At 40.5% G+C, this 11938-nt stretch overlaps 2 protein-coding genes across 11 annotated transcripts in view; one reads left to right on the top strand and one right to left on the bottom strand.

Moving 5' to 3' along the window:
* Positions 1-247: 247 nt before the first annotated feature.
* On the top strand, positions 248-6073 carry LOC133222995 (cytochrome c oxidase subunit 6C). Its single transcript, XM_061373250.1, has 4 exons — positions 248-386; positions 1234-1361; positions 2981-3119; positions 5951-6073. Exons 2-3 carry the CDS (start codon positions 1248-1250, stop codon positions 3098-3100), a joined length of 234 nt encoding a protein of 77 aa, XP_061229234.1. The 5' UTR covers positions 248-386; positions 1234-1247; the 3' UTR covers positions 3101-3119; positions 5951-6073.
* Positions 6074-8451: 2378 nt separating this feature from the next.
* VPS13B (vacuolar protein sorting 13 homolog B) overlaps positions 8452-11938 on the bottom strand; it is a 436747-nt gene continuing 433260 nt past the window's right edge. For 9 of the 10 annotated variants that reach the window (XM_061373228.1, XM_061373222.1, XM_061373227.1 and 6 more), the window contains one exon: positions 8452-10505. In XM_061373228.1, coding sequence (XP_061229212.1) covers positions 10260-10505 — 246 coding nt within the window. In that variant the 3' untranslated portion in view covers positions 8452-10259. The remainder of the gene's footprint in view (positions 10506-11938) is intronic. The other variant, XM_061373223.1, reaches the window with a different exon arrangement.

Genomic DNA, 11938 nt, shown 5'->3' with positions numbered 1-11938 from the left:
GCACCGATTTGTGTGGGAAATGGTTGGGGCAGTGGGCACATAGCATTATGAGGGCTCTTGGTGGGCGTGAGGCCTGCGACCCGTCTTGGCCCAGCAGGCTTCGCCGAGGCTGCTCCGTGCCGCTCCCTCTGCTCTGCACCACAGCAACGTGCAGCCCGAGCAGAGCGCTCGGTGGGCGCAAGCCTGCCCCCGACGACGGCTCGCAGGGGACACCGCTTCCGCGCTGGCCTGGGCGCTCCCTCCCATGCCCGGCAGATCGCGCACTGTCGGGTTTGGGCCGAGCCGCTCACCGTATCTCGTCGCCGCCTCGCGCGCATGCGGAGTAGCGGGGCCGCAGAGGGTGCCCGGCCGGCGGGGCGGAAGGACGTTGGTGGGCTTGCGCTGAGGTGAGGTCGTGTTCGCGCTCCCTCTTCGTGCCGCCGGGTCTCCTGCCCCCATTGCCCCACCACAGCCCAACGGCCGCCGCCGCCCTCCCCATGTGTGCCGTCTGGCGCCAGCCCCGCAGCCCGTGACCTTTGCGCGTCCCTGAGAGTGCGGGTACGGGCCCTGCGGCCTCTTCCTCCGGTAACGGCGGCCCGGCGGGAGAGGGGCCTCGCTGGGATGGTCCCTGTGAAGTGTGAGAGGAGGGTGGGCAGCACCAAGGGTTTTGGGGACAACTTGGTCTTCTCCCGGGCTTCGCTACCGCTCCGTGCGCGTGTCAGCGCGGAGGGCAGCACCCTGCGGGCAGCCACACCTGACTGAACCTTGCTTTAGGCCATGTGGGGTTTTAGTAAAATCTTACCGGATAGGAAAACATCCTTTAATGCAATAAAGGTTGCAGTTACTTAAAAGAAGCCCAAACCACTACACACACTCGGGAGTTCAAGAGGCATGTGCTTTTCCTTAGAAATAAATAAAATGTGATCAGTGTTATGAATGTCATCTGATGTAAACACCAGGACAGCAAGCCTGAAATGATAGATCTTTCAGGAATAGAAGGATTTAGTATGAACAGTGAAAGCCAGTCTTGATTTGCTGTAAAAAACTTATATAGATTCATGTCATAAATAGGTTGCCCTTGGATGTCATCCCTTAAACACTCTCATTGAAAAGTCTGATAGGAGAGCTGTTGCTTGTGCTGTGAGAGTAATTATTACACCATACAAAAAGCACAATCTTTCTAGAGTAGAGCTGCAGAAAATTATTTAAGTAAAGCGTATTGTCCCGTAATTCCTTTTCCTTTTTTCCTCTTAGGAAATACAATCACCATGTCATCTGCACTGTTACCTAAGCCACAAATGCGGCGCCTTCTGGCCAGGCGGATGAAGTTTCACCTATTTGGAGCATTTTTTGTATCTTTGGGATGTGCAGCTTTATACAAGGTGAGCTCTGCAGTCATTCAGTTATAAATGGGCCTCATTAGAGTGCTTTAAGAATTCATAATATTTCTTTGTTGAGATTTGGTTGAGCTATTCATCAGAAAGCTTTAGTAATATATTTTTGTAAGCATGTTTCCAGAACATAAATAAATCTTCTAATTTTCATTTGAAGAAATTATATGACTAACCTGATGCTTTAAGCTGTGCGATCAAGATCATGCAATTCATGACAACTTAACCTTGAGTCTCCTTGTCCTAGACTACTCTTAATCATGCACATTAACTCTAGATAGCCTGTGTCTCTGTCACAGTATCTAAGACTCGAGAGTGTTGTCAGATTCTTATTTCTAGGCTGACTTCAGAAAACTTGCTCAAAAGCAATTTGGAAAACCCATCCTTGATACTGAAGCTGTCAGTGTGGGGAAGGCTGATGTGGTCATTTTATTCTTTCTTTTGAAATGGAGCATTACATTGCCAAAAAAACCCCACCCACTTATAGATTACTTTTCATGGTCCTTAAGAGACTTCTGGTAAAGATAAGAGTGGTAGTTGTTCTTGTGTGCCTTTAACAAATGATTCTTGGATCTCATACACACAGCAAGCAACACAGAGTTACTGTGGAAGAATTAGATCTTGGTTTGCTTGTTGAACTCATGCATATGTGATTTGCAGCATTTGAGTACTCAGGAAGCTATTGATAAAAGTGACCAGAAATTAAGTTGATTTCAGGTTGTTCATCACAAAAATATCCCAATCTACGTGCACTTCTCAGAGATCAGCAAACATCTCAGAAAAAAGTTTGCACAGTTAAAGTTCAACATCTACTTAACACCTCTGTTAAGAGGTAGGCAAGCTTGGTTTTAGTCAGACTTACAATACTTTTTTTTTTTTTTTAAATAGTTAGTAAAACATAGAAGTTTTTATACCTTTTTTGGCACTCCCACATTAATACAATAGTAAGGCAGCAGACCATATTTAGAATTGAGTAACATGGATCTCAGTTGTGATTTACTTTATCACATGTTAAGATACTTTTGGACAAACCCGCCTTGGACTTTCCTTCATGTCTGGGGGGCTTTTGGAACATGTCTGTGTGCTTCATGTGAATGAGTATCCAAGGAGTCAGGACTGTGTCTTTCTGTGTTGGTGAGCTGTATGAGTGGCTTGGAGGTATCGTAAAATTTTACCAGCTTCTGTAGCTGATCTACAGTGTAGCTCAAATGTGATTGTTCAGTGCACCTTTTTATCTCGAGTTAGAGTTCTGCAGCTGCCCGCAAGCATAAAACTTGCCATAATGGCATGTTTTACATACAAAAATACTAACAAGGAGGTTATTGGACACTTAAGTGTCAATATAGGTGGAGCATTTCTGGATCTTAAAAGTATGATGTGCTATCTTGTAACAGACTTTCTTTTTAAGTTTTTACTTCAGATAGTTGTTTTCTTGACCTGTGGTCAGGTAGACTGAACCGTGGATTTCAACAGAAACAATATTTTACTAATTTGAGAGAAAGGCTTTTAAGACCAATATCCACTGATACAAATCATAGTGCCAACAGAAAAAAAGTCCTGGTTGTAAACCTTGGCAAGGTCTGATTTTCTGTATGTATGTCACTTTCCAGTTTGGAGTTGCTGAGCCCAGAAAACGAGCTTATGCAGAGTTCTACAAAAACTATGATCCCATGAAGGACTTTGAAGCCATGAGAAAAGCCGGTGTGTTTGAGTCTGCACCACCCAAATGATTGCATCCTGCATTTACAGGTAGTAAGCTACTGTGCAGTAGAACAAGAATAAATTAGGTTCAGTGAAACATCTTGCTTTCATTTGGAGGTTCTTTCCTTTTGATATAATAGAAGGGTGCTCCTAAAGAAATAGGATATAAATTGCACTTGAGATACTTCTGGGTAATAAAAATATGAAGAAATATGGGAGCTGGGGAGAGGAAGTAAGGGCAGAATACAAAGCTCCTGATACCTTTTGGATAATGTGTTTAACTTCTGTGATACAGGAGACTTCCCAAGAGTGATGCCAGGCCTTTCACTCCTCACGCAGCCACGGAGAGATGTGCCTGATACCACTGTTAATGCTGCTGCTGTCACACCTTGAACTACTTAGCTTTAGGCTATCTATATGTACTACTTGGGTAATTGGGGTAGCACAGTGAATGGGATGGAGAGGCTGTTTGTCTCTCATAGCATGCATCTGAATGTAAGGGATAAAGGCAGGTTCCACATATCCTTTTGTCTTTTGAAGTTGGTGATGGGGGAAGATAACTAGTCCTGAGAGGAAATACGTTTAAATATATACACACACACATATAACAATTGCAGTGGTGCACAGCTCTGTGTACTGATATTCAGATTTTTGCCATCCTGGGTAACACAGTTTAGTCTGAGGTGTCCCTGCCCATGACAGGGGGGTTGGAACTAGATGATCTTAAGGTCCTTTCCAACCCTAACTATTCTATCATTCTATGAATTAAGGTTGAATAGAGCTGTGTTCACAGTACTGTCTTCCTAGCACTTAATGCTGCGTTTTGTTTGAAGACTTTGTCCTCGCTTAGTCTTCATAACACCAGGAAAAAAGTCCTGATTTCAACCTTGTCGTAGTTATTAATGACCATACTCACTAAACTGCACGAGCTCATGGTGTGACAGCTCAATAAAGAATTCCTCCCCCTTTCTTGATCCAGATTTCTTACACTGAGTTCTCTGCTTCTCTTAAAATTACTTCTAACTAATCTAGGATGATAGCTTTTTCATTCTTTTGGAATGTTTTCATATTGTGATCATTACGTGATAATCTGTGGCTCTAATTATGCCGGCCAGCTGGATTTTCTCAGTCTGTTTGCATAAAGCAACAAGATTGAATAAAGGATTTGTACTCAACACTATTAATATTAAATTCTGTTGTGTGACAAGCTAGAACTATCTGATTTTGAGTAACACCATTACATTAAAAAAAGCAGAGGTCTTCTGAAAAGTTTAGAAGTTAAAAAAAGAAAAAACCTCTGTGACAGTCCCTTTGGTTTGGGATTTTGTTTTGGGTTTGTTTTGTTTTTTTTTGGTGCGAGGGAAACTTCTGTCCTTTAGCTGTGACTGCAACAAAGATAAATAATGAAATGCTACATTTACCTGGTTTTATTTTTGTTAATTCTGCCTCTGGTTTGGTCCCATTGCTAATATATTGGCACTTCTAAACTTTCTTAGACACTGGAATTGCATTCTTTAGTCAGGTGGCCTTCATCAGAGTGTTCTGAAAGGCCATCTGGTGCTAAAATCATTTGAAACAAACACTGTCAACAAGGATGCATGTTGAATATTTAATTGGAATCATGAGCAGGACTTTTTTTCAGTGCAAATAGAGCTTTGCTCTCTATTAGCTGGTGTTTGCAGCTTAAAAAAAATTGCACGTTGTGAGCACCTGTTAAAATTAAATGTTTCCTAAACATTTCTTCCATTCTGTAATTACACCAGCTCAAAAGAAAATGTGAAAGTCAAGGCTTTATGTGGGATTTTGTTTGAATTGCTAATGGTTCTTATTCCTTAGCCTGTTTGTATCATAACTGATACTTTTCACTTCTTTACAGTGGAAAGAGTTTTCGGGTTCTTTTTTAACGTACGCACATGAATACTTAAGTAGGAATAGGGAAAAGCAATGCCAGTGTTTCAGATGTTCTGGGAAGGCTGTGAAAATGACAAGTACACAGAACAAATGGAGGACATTTTCATTTACCTCAGTAGTTTAAATCTTGGCTATGGAGATTGGATGGAGGTTGAATTCGATGCTTTTTTGCTGTACTTACCCAAGGGTATAGTGGTCATGCATGCTGTACATCTCCCATTTTACCGGAACATATTCTGTATGTGGCAGTAAATACAGTGGTTTAACCTCATTGAATACTGACTCTGGAATTAGCACTTAGCCCCAAAACTGCGGAAAGGGAGGGGAGTTCCTTAGCTAAGGTGTTAGCTTGGCACGCTGCATGGAGTTTGTTCCTGCTGGGCATGCAGGCAACTTGGTACCTATGGGTGAATTGGCATGGACTTTGTGTGGGGATATTGAGTACAAGTATAAATTTGAGGAGTATCCTACCTCTAAAGTATGCTCAGTAACAGAAGAAAGGGGTAAGCTAAGAGTTTGGTGCTAACCCCCACTTGCATGACTTGTCATGGAGCACAGCTAGTCTTGGGTTGTGCTCAGTAATGTGGAGAAGCAATTTGAATTTGGTTTTCTTCCTTCCTTGGTAGGTTGCCTACACCACTTGTTTCCTTTCTGGCTTCTATCTGAAAGCTACATTCCTTTCTCTTTCAGGCCCTTAGCAAGATTGATTCAGTTATCGGTGCAGCATGTATAGTGGGTCTGACATGCTGTGCAGTATTGTTCCAGCTCTTGATTTGTTCCATGTTTCACTTCTGTTTGCCACATGGAGAGTGTGTGAATCTTAACCCATAAGGAAATAACGGGGAATTCCTTTAGACAAAACTACCACATAAACGTTTCTCTCTTGCTTTGCATTCATACATGCTAATAATGTTTACTTACAGCCTGAAGTTTGTCCAACTTAACTTAGTATTTTTTTTATCTTGCAGATACCCGTCAGTCTAAGGAGATATGGTGACTGAACCTTATTTGTTCACTGAATTGGAAAGTGTAATGCGCTTCAGTGCATGGCAAACTCTAATGTAACTCAAATAAAATACATCACAGTGGCATTACTTGTCTTCATTAATGTTGAAATACTTAACTGCTCAGATGCTGGGAGGAGTGGTGGAAAGTCTTCGTAAATTGCTCAAGGTGACTAAGTCTCGTTTTCTTTTCCCCAGGAACTGCTTGCTTCTGGTTTGGCCAAATTCCATTTTTGATAACAAAGTGTATCATCTTAAGCAGTTACAGCTAGGTTGTCCTAGGTGCTGATGGGAATGTGCAAGAGGATAGTTGTTGTAGGAAGGGAAAGGCTGGATTTCTGGAAGGGTCTGGCCTCTGGCTCCACAGGGTTGAACTGGCCTTGAGATTAAAGTCTTTGGAGAGGAATTCTGGAAGTACACTGGCCAACCTTCCTATCTCTGTTGTCATCACTGTGTTGCTGTTGTTGCAGAAGCCAACTGTTATATCAAGACTTAAAAACTGCAAATGCCCACTTTTACACATGGTATGCTACTCTGATGGGAAAATGACTTTAAACTGCAGGTATTAGATGTATAGGGAAGGAGAAAGATAAAATAAATATTTTAGGGTAGATAAAATAAATATTTTAGGGTATTACGGTAATGACTATCTTAGCATGCTGCTTCTAGACATGTATTATTTCCTTTTTAAGTGTAGTTTTAATCTCTGCTATGCTCTGTGTAGTACAGGACCTGATGATCTGTATTCTTCCACGGTACTTGTCATGTGAAATATGCTTTGTGCATTGGCTGTTGCTGAGGTTGATGATGAATGGTACTGGGACTGTGGCTCTTGATTGCTGAGTGTGAGTTCTGAGAGAGGAGTTGGAGCTGACGGTGTGAAGGGAGGGAAGGCTTTGTACAGAGCAGCATGACAAATTAGGCCATCTGTGTTGTATTTGAAGGTCTCCAGTTCAAATCCTGTTTGGAGTAACTCTTATTATTTTAAATGGATCATTAACTACTTAACACTTAATAGGTATCAGTGAGCAACATTTGGACTAATGAAAGCACGTAGGTAATGTATTTGATCGAGAGCACTATTACAGAGCAACGTGGAATTTTTGAATTCTTCATACAGGCAGTGCTTCCTTTAAGCAAAGAAAGAATTTGACATCAGTGGTGCAGGGGAAACCATCTTGTAATCAGAATACCCCTGCTCCTATAAATGTAAACCAGAGATTAACAATAGCAAATGATACCCATTTATCTTCCTAATGTACAGTATAAACATTGCGTGCCATTGAGTACTGACCAGCGTTTTCTCAGGCTTGTCTGCAGGTTTAAATAGATGGGGGTCTTCAGTCATACTGACAGCTTCTGAGGCAAAGAAACTTGCTACTGCCAGGTGTGCTGGCTAGCAGACCTGTGTTCCCTTGCAGCTCTATCCTCTACTCTTTCCCGTTCCTGTGAATTAATTTACTTTTGAAGTCCAAGTTTCTTCTAAACTGTTACAGCCAGCAGCAGTTACTGTGGTCTGTGTTCCTTCAGTTACCAGCATGTGCTGATTTAAAGAAATGAGAGCTTTGTGACTGACGGTGGGGTTTTGACCCTACATCAGATCTGTTTCTAGCTAAATCTGTTCAACCATGACAAGGACAGGTGAGCTTCAACTTCTGTGTCTGTGCTTTGAGGGGCTGCAGGGTAGAACTGTTGCTTTCTGTGTGTATAGATGGGTATAAAACAAGCGCTTCCTTTCAGCAGGCAATGCTAAAAACTAAAAAGACATTTGAAGTTGTGAGCTTTCCAGGTCTAAAGAGCATTATGAAAGAAGGCATGTTTTAAAAGTACACATTGGAGTGCTTTAGCCGCCAAGTATAGGCAGCTGCTCTTTGGACAACTTTGTTTTCATAGTTCACACAGCCCACATGTAGGAGAGTCTCATTTATATGCCATCTCCACACATGTTTCCATACATGTGGTCATAAGGGGGAGAAGGAACCTGCCTAACACAGTAAAGATGCCAGCTTGATTCACTGAGTGTAATTCATGGAGTGTAATTTAAGGAAGTGTTTATTTCAGGAGAATATAATTCAGAATAACACAAATGTATCTTAAACAATGGCTTTAGTCTGCAGTCTACCAACTTTTAGAAATTAAACTGCTGCTTTCCCTCTTTTTTTTAACAGGTGTGTGTGCATTTTCTTGGCTGGTCTGTGTACTACATAAATAATGAACAGATTAGACTAATTCACATAGTAACTACACTGCTGTTTTGATTCAGTCACAGAAGCAGAAAACTTTTCAGCACTCTTTTTCAGCAAGCTAATCATCAGTTTTTACTTACCATGTATTGTTGTGCTCTATTGCATTTTTTAGGACATGAGTTTAATGGGGTCTTACACGAAGCTTGTGTGTCTGTCCTGTTCTACACAATGACCTGTTCATTCCCTGTAACCAAATTACCAAATAGCTCACAAAACCAGTATTATAGGAATAGCTTTATTATCTCTAAACAATCTTATTATATTACAATTTGTCCACCAATATGCAAAATTAGAAGTATTAAACTATTTCCATAAAATATTAAGGAATTAAGCATGTGTGCGTATATACATATACATTTTTTAAACAGTGTTATTTCAACAATGACTAAGTTATTAAATCACTGTATGAAATGTTGATAATGGATGGGCTTATTTCACAGTCAGAAAAGGGCAATGCAGATCCCAGGCTTCTGTATTTTCAGTACACAAGAGACATGGCTTTTACAAATACCCTTTAACAAAACAGAACTCGTGAGAAAAACATTTCAGTTACTAATTCACTGTGCATTTGGTCATATCAAGTATGCATAGAAGTTATTAACTATAAAGCATATGCATCTGCTTCAAATGATGATCAGATTTTATTCCAGTTCTTGTCTCCAATTCTGGCCATGTTCAGGAATCCCCATACAAAATTCATGTCCATAAGTACATAGAAAAGAGAAGAAAAGTAAGACACATAGTTGAACACCAGCTAAGCTTCTGGGTTTTAAAACTGCCACAATTGTATTTGGTTTAGAAAGTAATCAAACTGTGACCAGAAAGACTCATTTTTTGTCTAACAAACTGTAAAGCATCTGAAAAATAAGACACTTACTTACTTAGAAAGGTCTTTCATCTTGATGTGTTTAACATATATTCATAAGTGTATTGTCATGGCAGCATGAACTGTTAATTTAACTGGTGCCTGTGGGTCCATAGTTTTCACTCACTCAACTTGAAAAAAAATATTTCACTTTGCTTAGCACACATTTGAAAGGTCATGTTTCTAAATATCCCTGGTTTTATCTGCTTGAAGATGATAACGAAATGAATCCGGGCTCAAGTGTAGTAGTAGCTGATCAGAAGTAAGCAAGACCCAGCAAGGCTATATTTACCACCTGCACATCTATGTTACATTGTACTTGTAGGTTTTTGGTAGATTTTTAAAGAGACTACGCTCTGTTTCTTAAATTTTTGAACTGCATGTTACTGGCTTAGAACTAATGCCCAGACAATGCACGATGTCATATATACATTGGAAGTCCTTCTGAACATTTGACAGTGGATAAAGTTTCTGTATACAGAGAGTTTTAAAAAGAAATTCATGTTGTAGTTCATGTTTTGCTCTCCAAACCACACAAAGGCACTAGTTTACATTAAGGACTAATGTCCTGCAAAACTTCAGTCAAATAAAGGCAGCCACTGTAAGGTTAAAGTGGTGGTACAACCCAGCTGTCACTAGTAACTTACTTAAACCAGCCACATTGGGGTTTTCAGATTTAGTGGGGGAAAATGTTTTACCTCAGGAGATACATGTTGCTAGGGGTGGGGGGGGGGTGGGGGGAAGGCTCGGCCTTGAGCAAGTTTTTACAGCCCAGTTATAAAGCTTGTTTATAACAGAAACTGGCAGACCCTAAAATATGATACAAAGGGTACTGACACACATTGTGTATGTGTGGCAAAACTGTATGCACACAGTTTTTCCTTGTTCTCTGATTTTTTGGCTATTGAAAGGAAAAAGAATTTTGATAGAGCTACAGTCCAAGGCTGTTCCTTTTCCCTTTAATCATCTGCTATAACACTTGCCTTCCAGCACTAGTATTTTGGCTAATGAGCAGGAATGTTGTCAAGATTAGAAAAAGCTATTGGGCTTTGTTATCATCTCCTACCTCCTCAAAAATTGTATGCAGCTCTACTTGATGGAGGTTACTGCAGAGAAAGCACTATTTTCAAACCAGTAAGACATTACTCACCACAAATTATTATTAATTAAATCCTTTCCTCAAGGCTTTATTTTTCACCATAGTGAATTTGCTAATGAATACTTGGGCAAAATTTGGATCAACTACATATTGGTATGTTTTCGTTGTAGTTGGAAGGTGTTCAGTAGCCACGGTCTGCAACACTGGCACTGCTGAGGTGCTGGGAGTGAGGTGATATGATGTCTTTGTGACGTACTCCACAAGGCGGTTGTATTGTTGTTCTGATAGTCTCTCTCTAGCTCCATCTGCCTGAAATGCAAATGTAGTATTAAACAGTAATATATAGATAATACAGTTACTGAGTAATTGACAGTAGCTGAACTTGGTACAATGGCAGTTAACTTCCACATTGCTTTCTGTAGTTAAAAATCTTCGTCCCTGGGATCTTTCTTATAATGGCCTAATGGTCTTTCTTATAATGGATGTTTTAAGTGTTTTCCTATAGTTTAGTGCTTGGTGGATTAGTCCTCTCCTTTACTGTTTTGAGAAGCCCTAACTCTGCCGTAGAAAATTTAAGCACTATCTTTTGCCAATTTGAGAGATGGACACTTCGGTCAAAAGTAGATCTTTGCAACAGATCAACTCTAATTTTAGACAGGAAAAGCATCTGAACCCCTTTTACAAAGATGTTGGTAGCTCTCAGCAGTGCTTATCAGATAGCGATTCTAATTAGCAAAAACCCTTTCTCACAAAGTCCAATTAAAGACAGCCCATAGACATATCTGGGCAGTTAAGTTTAAGTAAGTCTTTACCTTGATTTAATAAAGACTAGAAGCTACTTTCCAGATGAACGTTCTATGATGGGATATATCCATCTTTTTCTGGTAACCAAAAAAGCCATCCTGGGTCAGAGGACCCAAAAAACCTTTTTTTTCCTTAATTTAAACAAAAGGGTTTTACTAAAGATGGCTTGGGGTGGAGAAGAAATCAAGGTGTCTGTGCAAACTGCCTTTTCCACCACCATGAACTGGTAGGGCTCCTCTGAAGAAATCCCTGCTTGCAGGCTGAAATACATAGAGGTTCAAGGTTCTAGCAAGAGGGATGCAAATAAGCTACCTCTAGTGGAAAAAGTACAAGAAAACAAATGCTGTCAACAGAAAGGTGTCTTCTACCATATATACTCCAGATAAAGTATTAGATGAAGAGCCACAGGCAAACCTGGCTTTGGAAGATCAATCTGCTGTGCCCTTTTTGAAGAAGAAATTGGAGATGACTATGACCAGCTTAAGAACGGAAGGCATGCAGGCAGGCATCAAGCTAGTTGCATAGTTTCAAATAAATGTATTTCAGAAATACCACCATGTATGCCACAAAGGTTTCACTAACAAAGTCATCCAGAGTAAAAGTTACTTCCAAAATACAACAGTGAGCAAAAAGGCAGAAGCTACCCTAGGGCTTGATGCTTCCACGTTGGCAGACAACTGCTGACCAGTTTCATTTTTGGAGGGTTTAAAATGTCTTTTGTCAGATGTCATGGTAAAGATTCAAAGACTGCTATCACTTTCTGACTGTTTTTCAGGGAGTTTTACACATGCCTCACTAGATGTGGTGGCATTTTCAAACAGTGCCGTTGGATTCAATTTAACCTCCATGATCAGTATCTTGTCACATCTCTGGACTGCAAGGCTCATTTTAAACAAACCCTTGCTTATTTGAAGAAAGAATTAATATGACTGATTGAC

This window comes from Neopsephotus bourkii, unplaced genomic scaffold (genome assembly GCF_033783945.1).
Source record: "Neopsephotus bourkii isolate Nb327-2 ecotype Australia unplaced genomic scaffold, CSIRO-AGI_Nbou_v1 NB_1630, whole genome shotgun sequence".
NCBI classification, from domain to species: Eukaryota; Metazoa; Chordata; class Aves; order Psittaciformes; family Psittacidae; genus Neopsephotus; species Neopsephotus bourkii.
This window is presented reverse-complemented; position numbering and strand designations above follow the sequence as displayed.

Bases quoted from the DNA above. Each gene is read 5' to 3' on its own strand.
- LOC133222995 (XM_061373250.1), top strand. From the start codon at position 1,248: ATGTCATCTGCACTGTTACCTAAGCCACAAATGCGGCGCCTTCTGGCC. The intron at 1,362-2,980 runs GTGAGCTCTGCA...GTCACTTTCCAG, and splicing joins GATGTGCAGCTTTATACAAG to TTTGGAGTTGCTGAGCCCAG.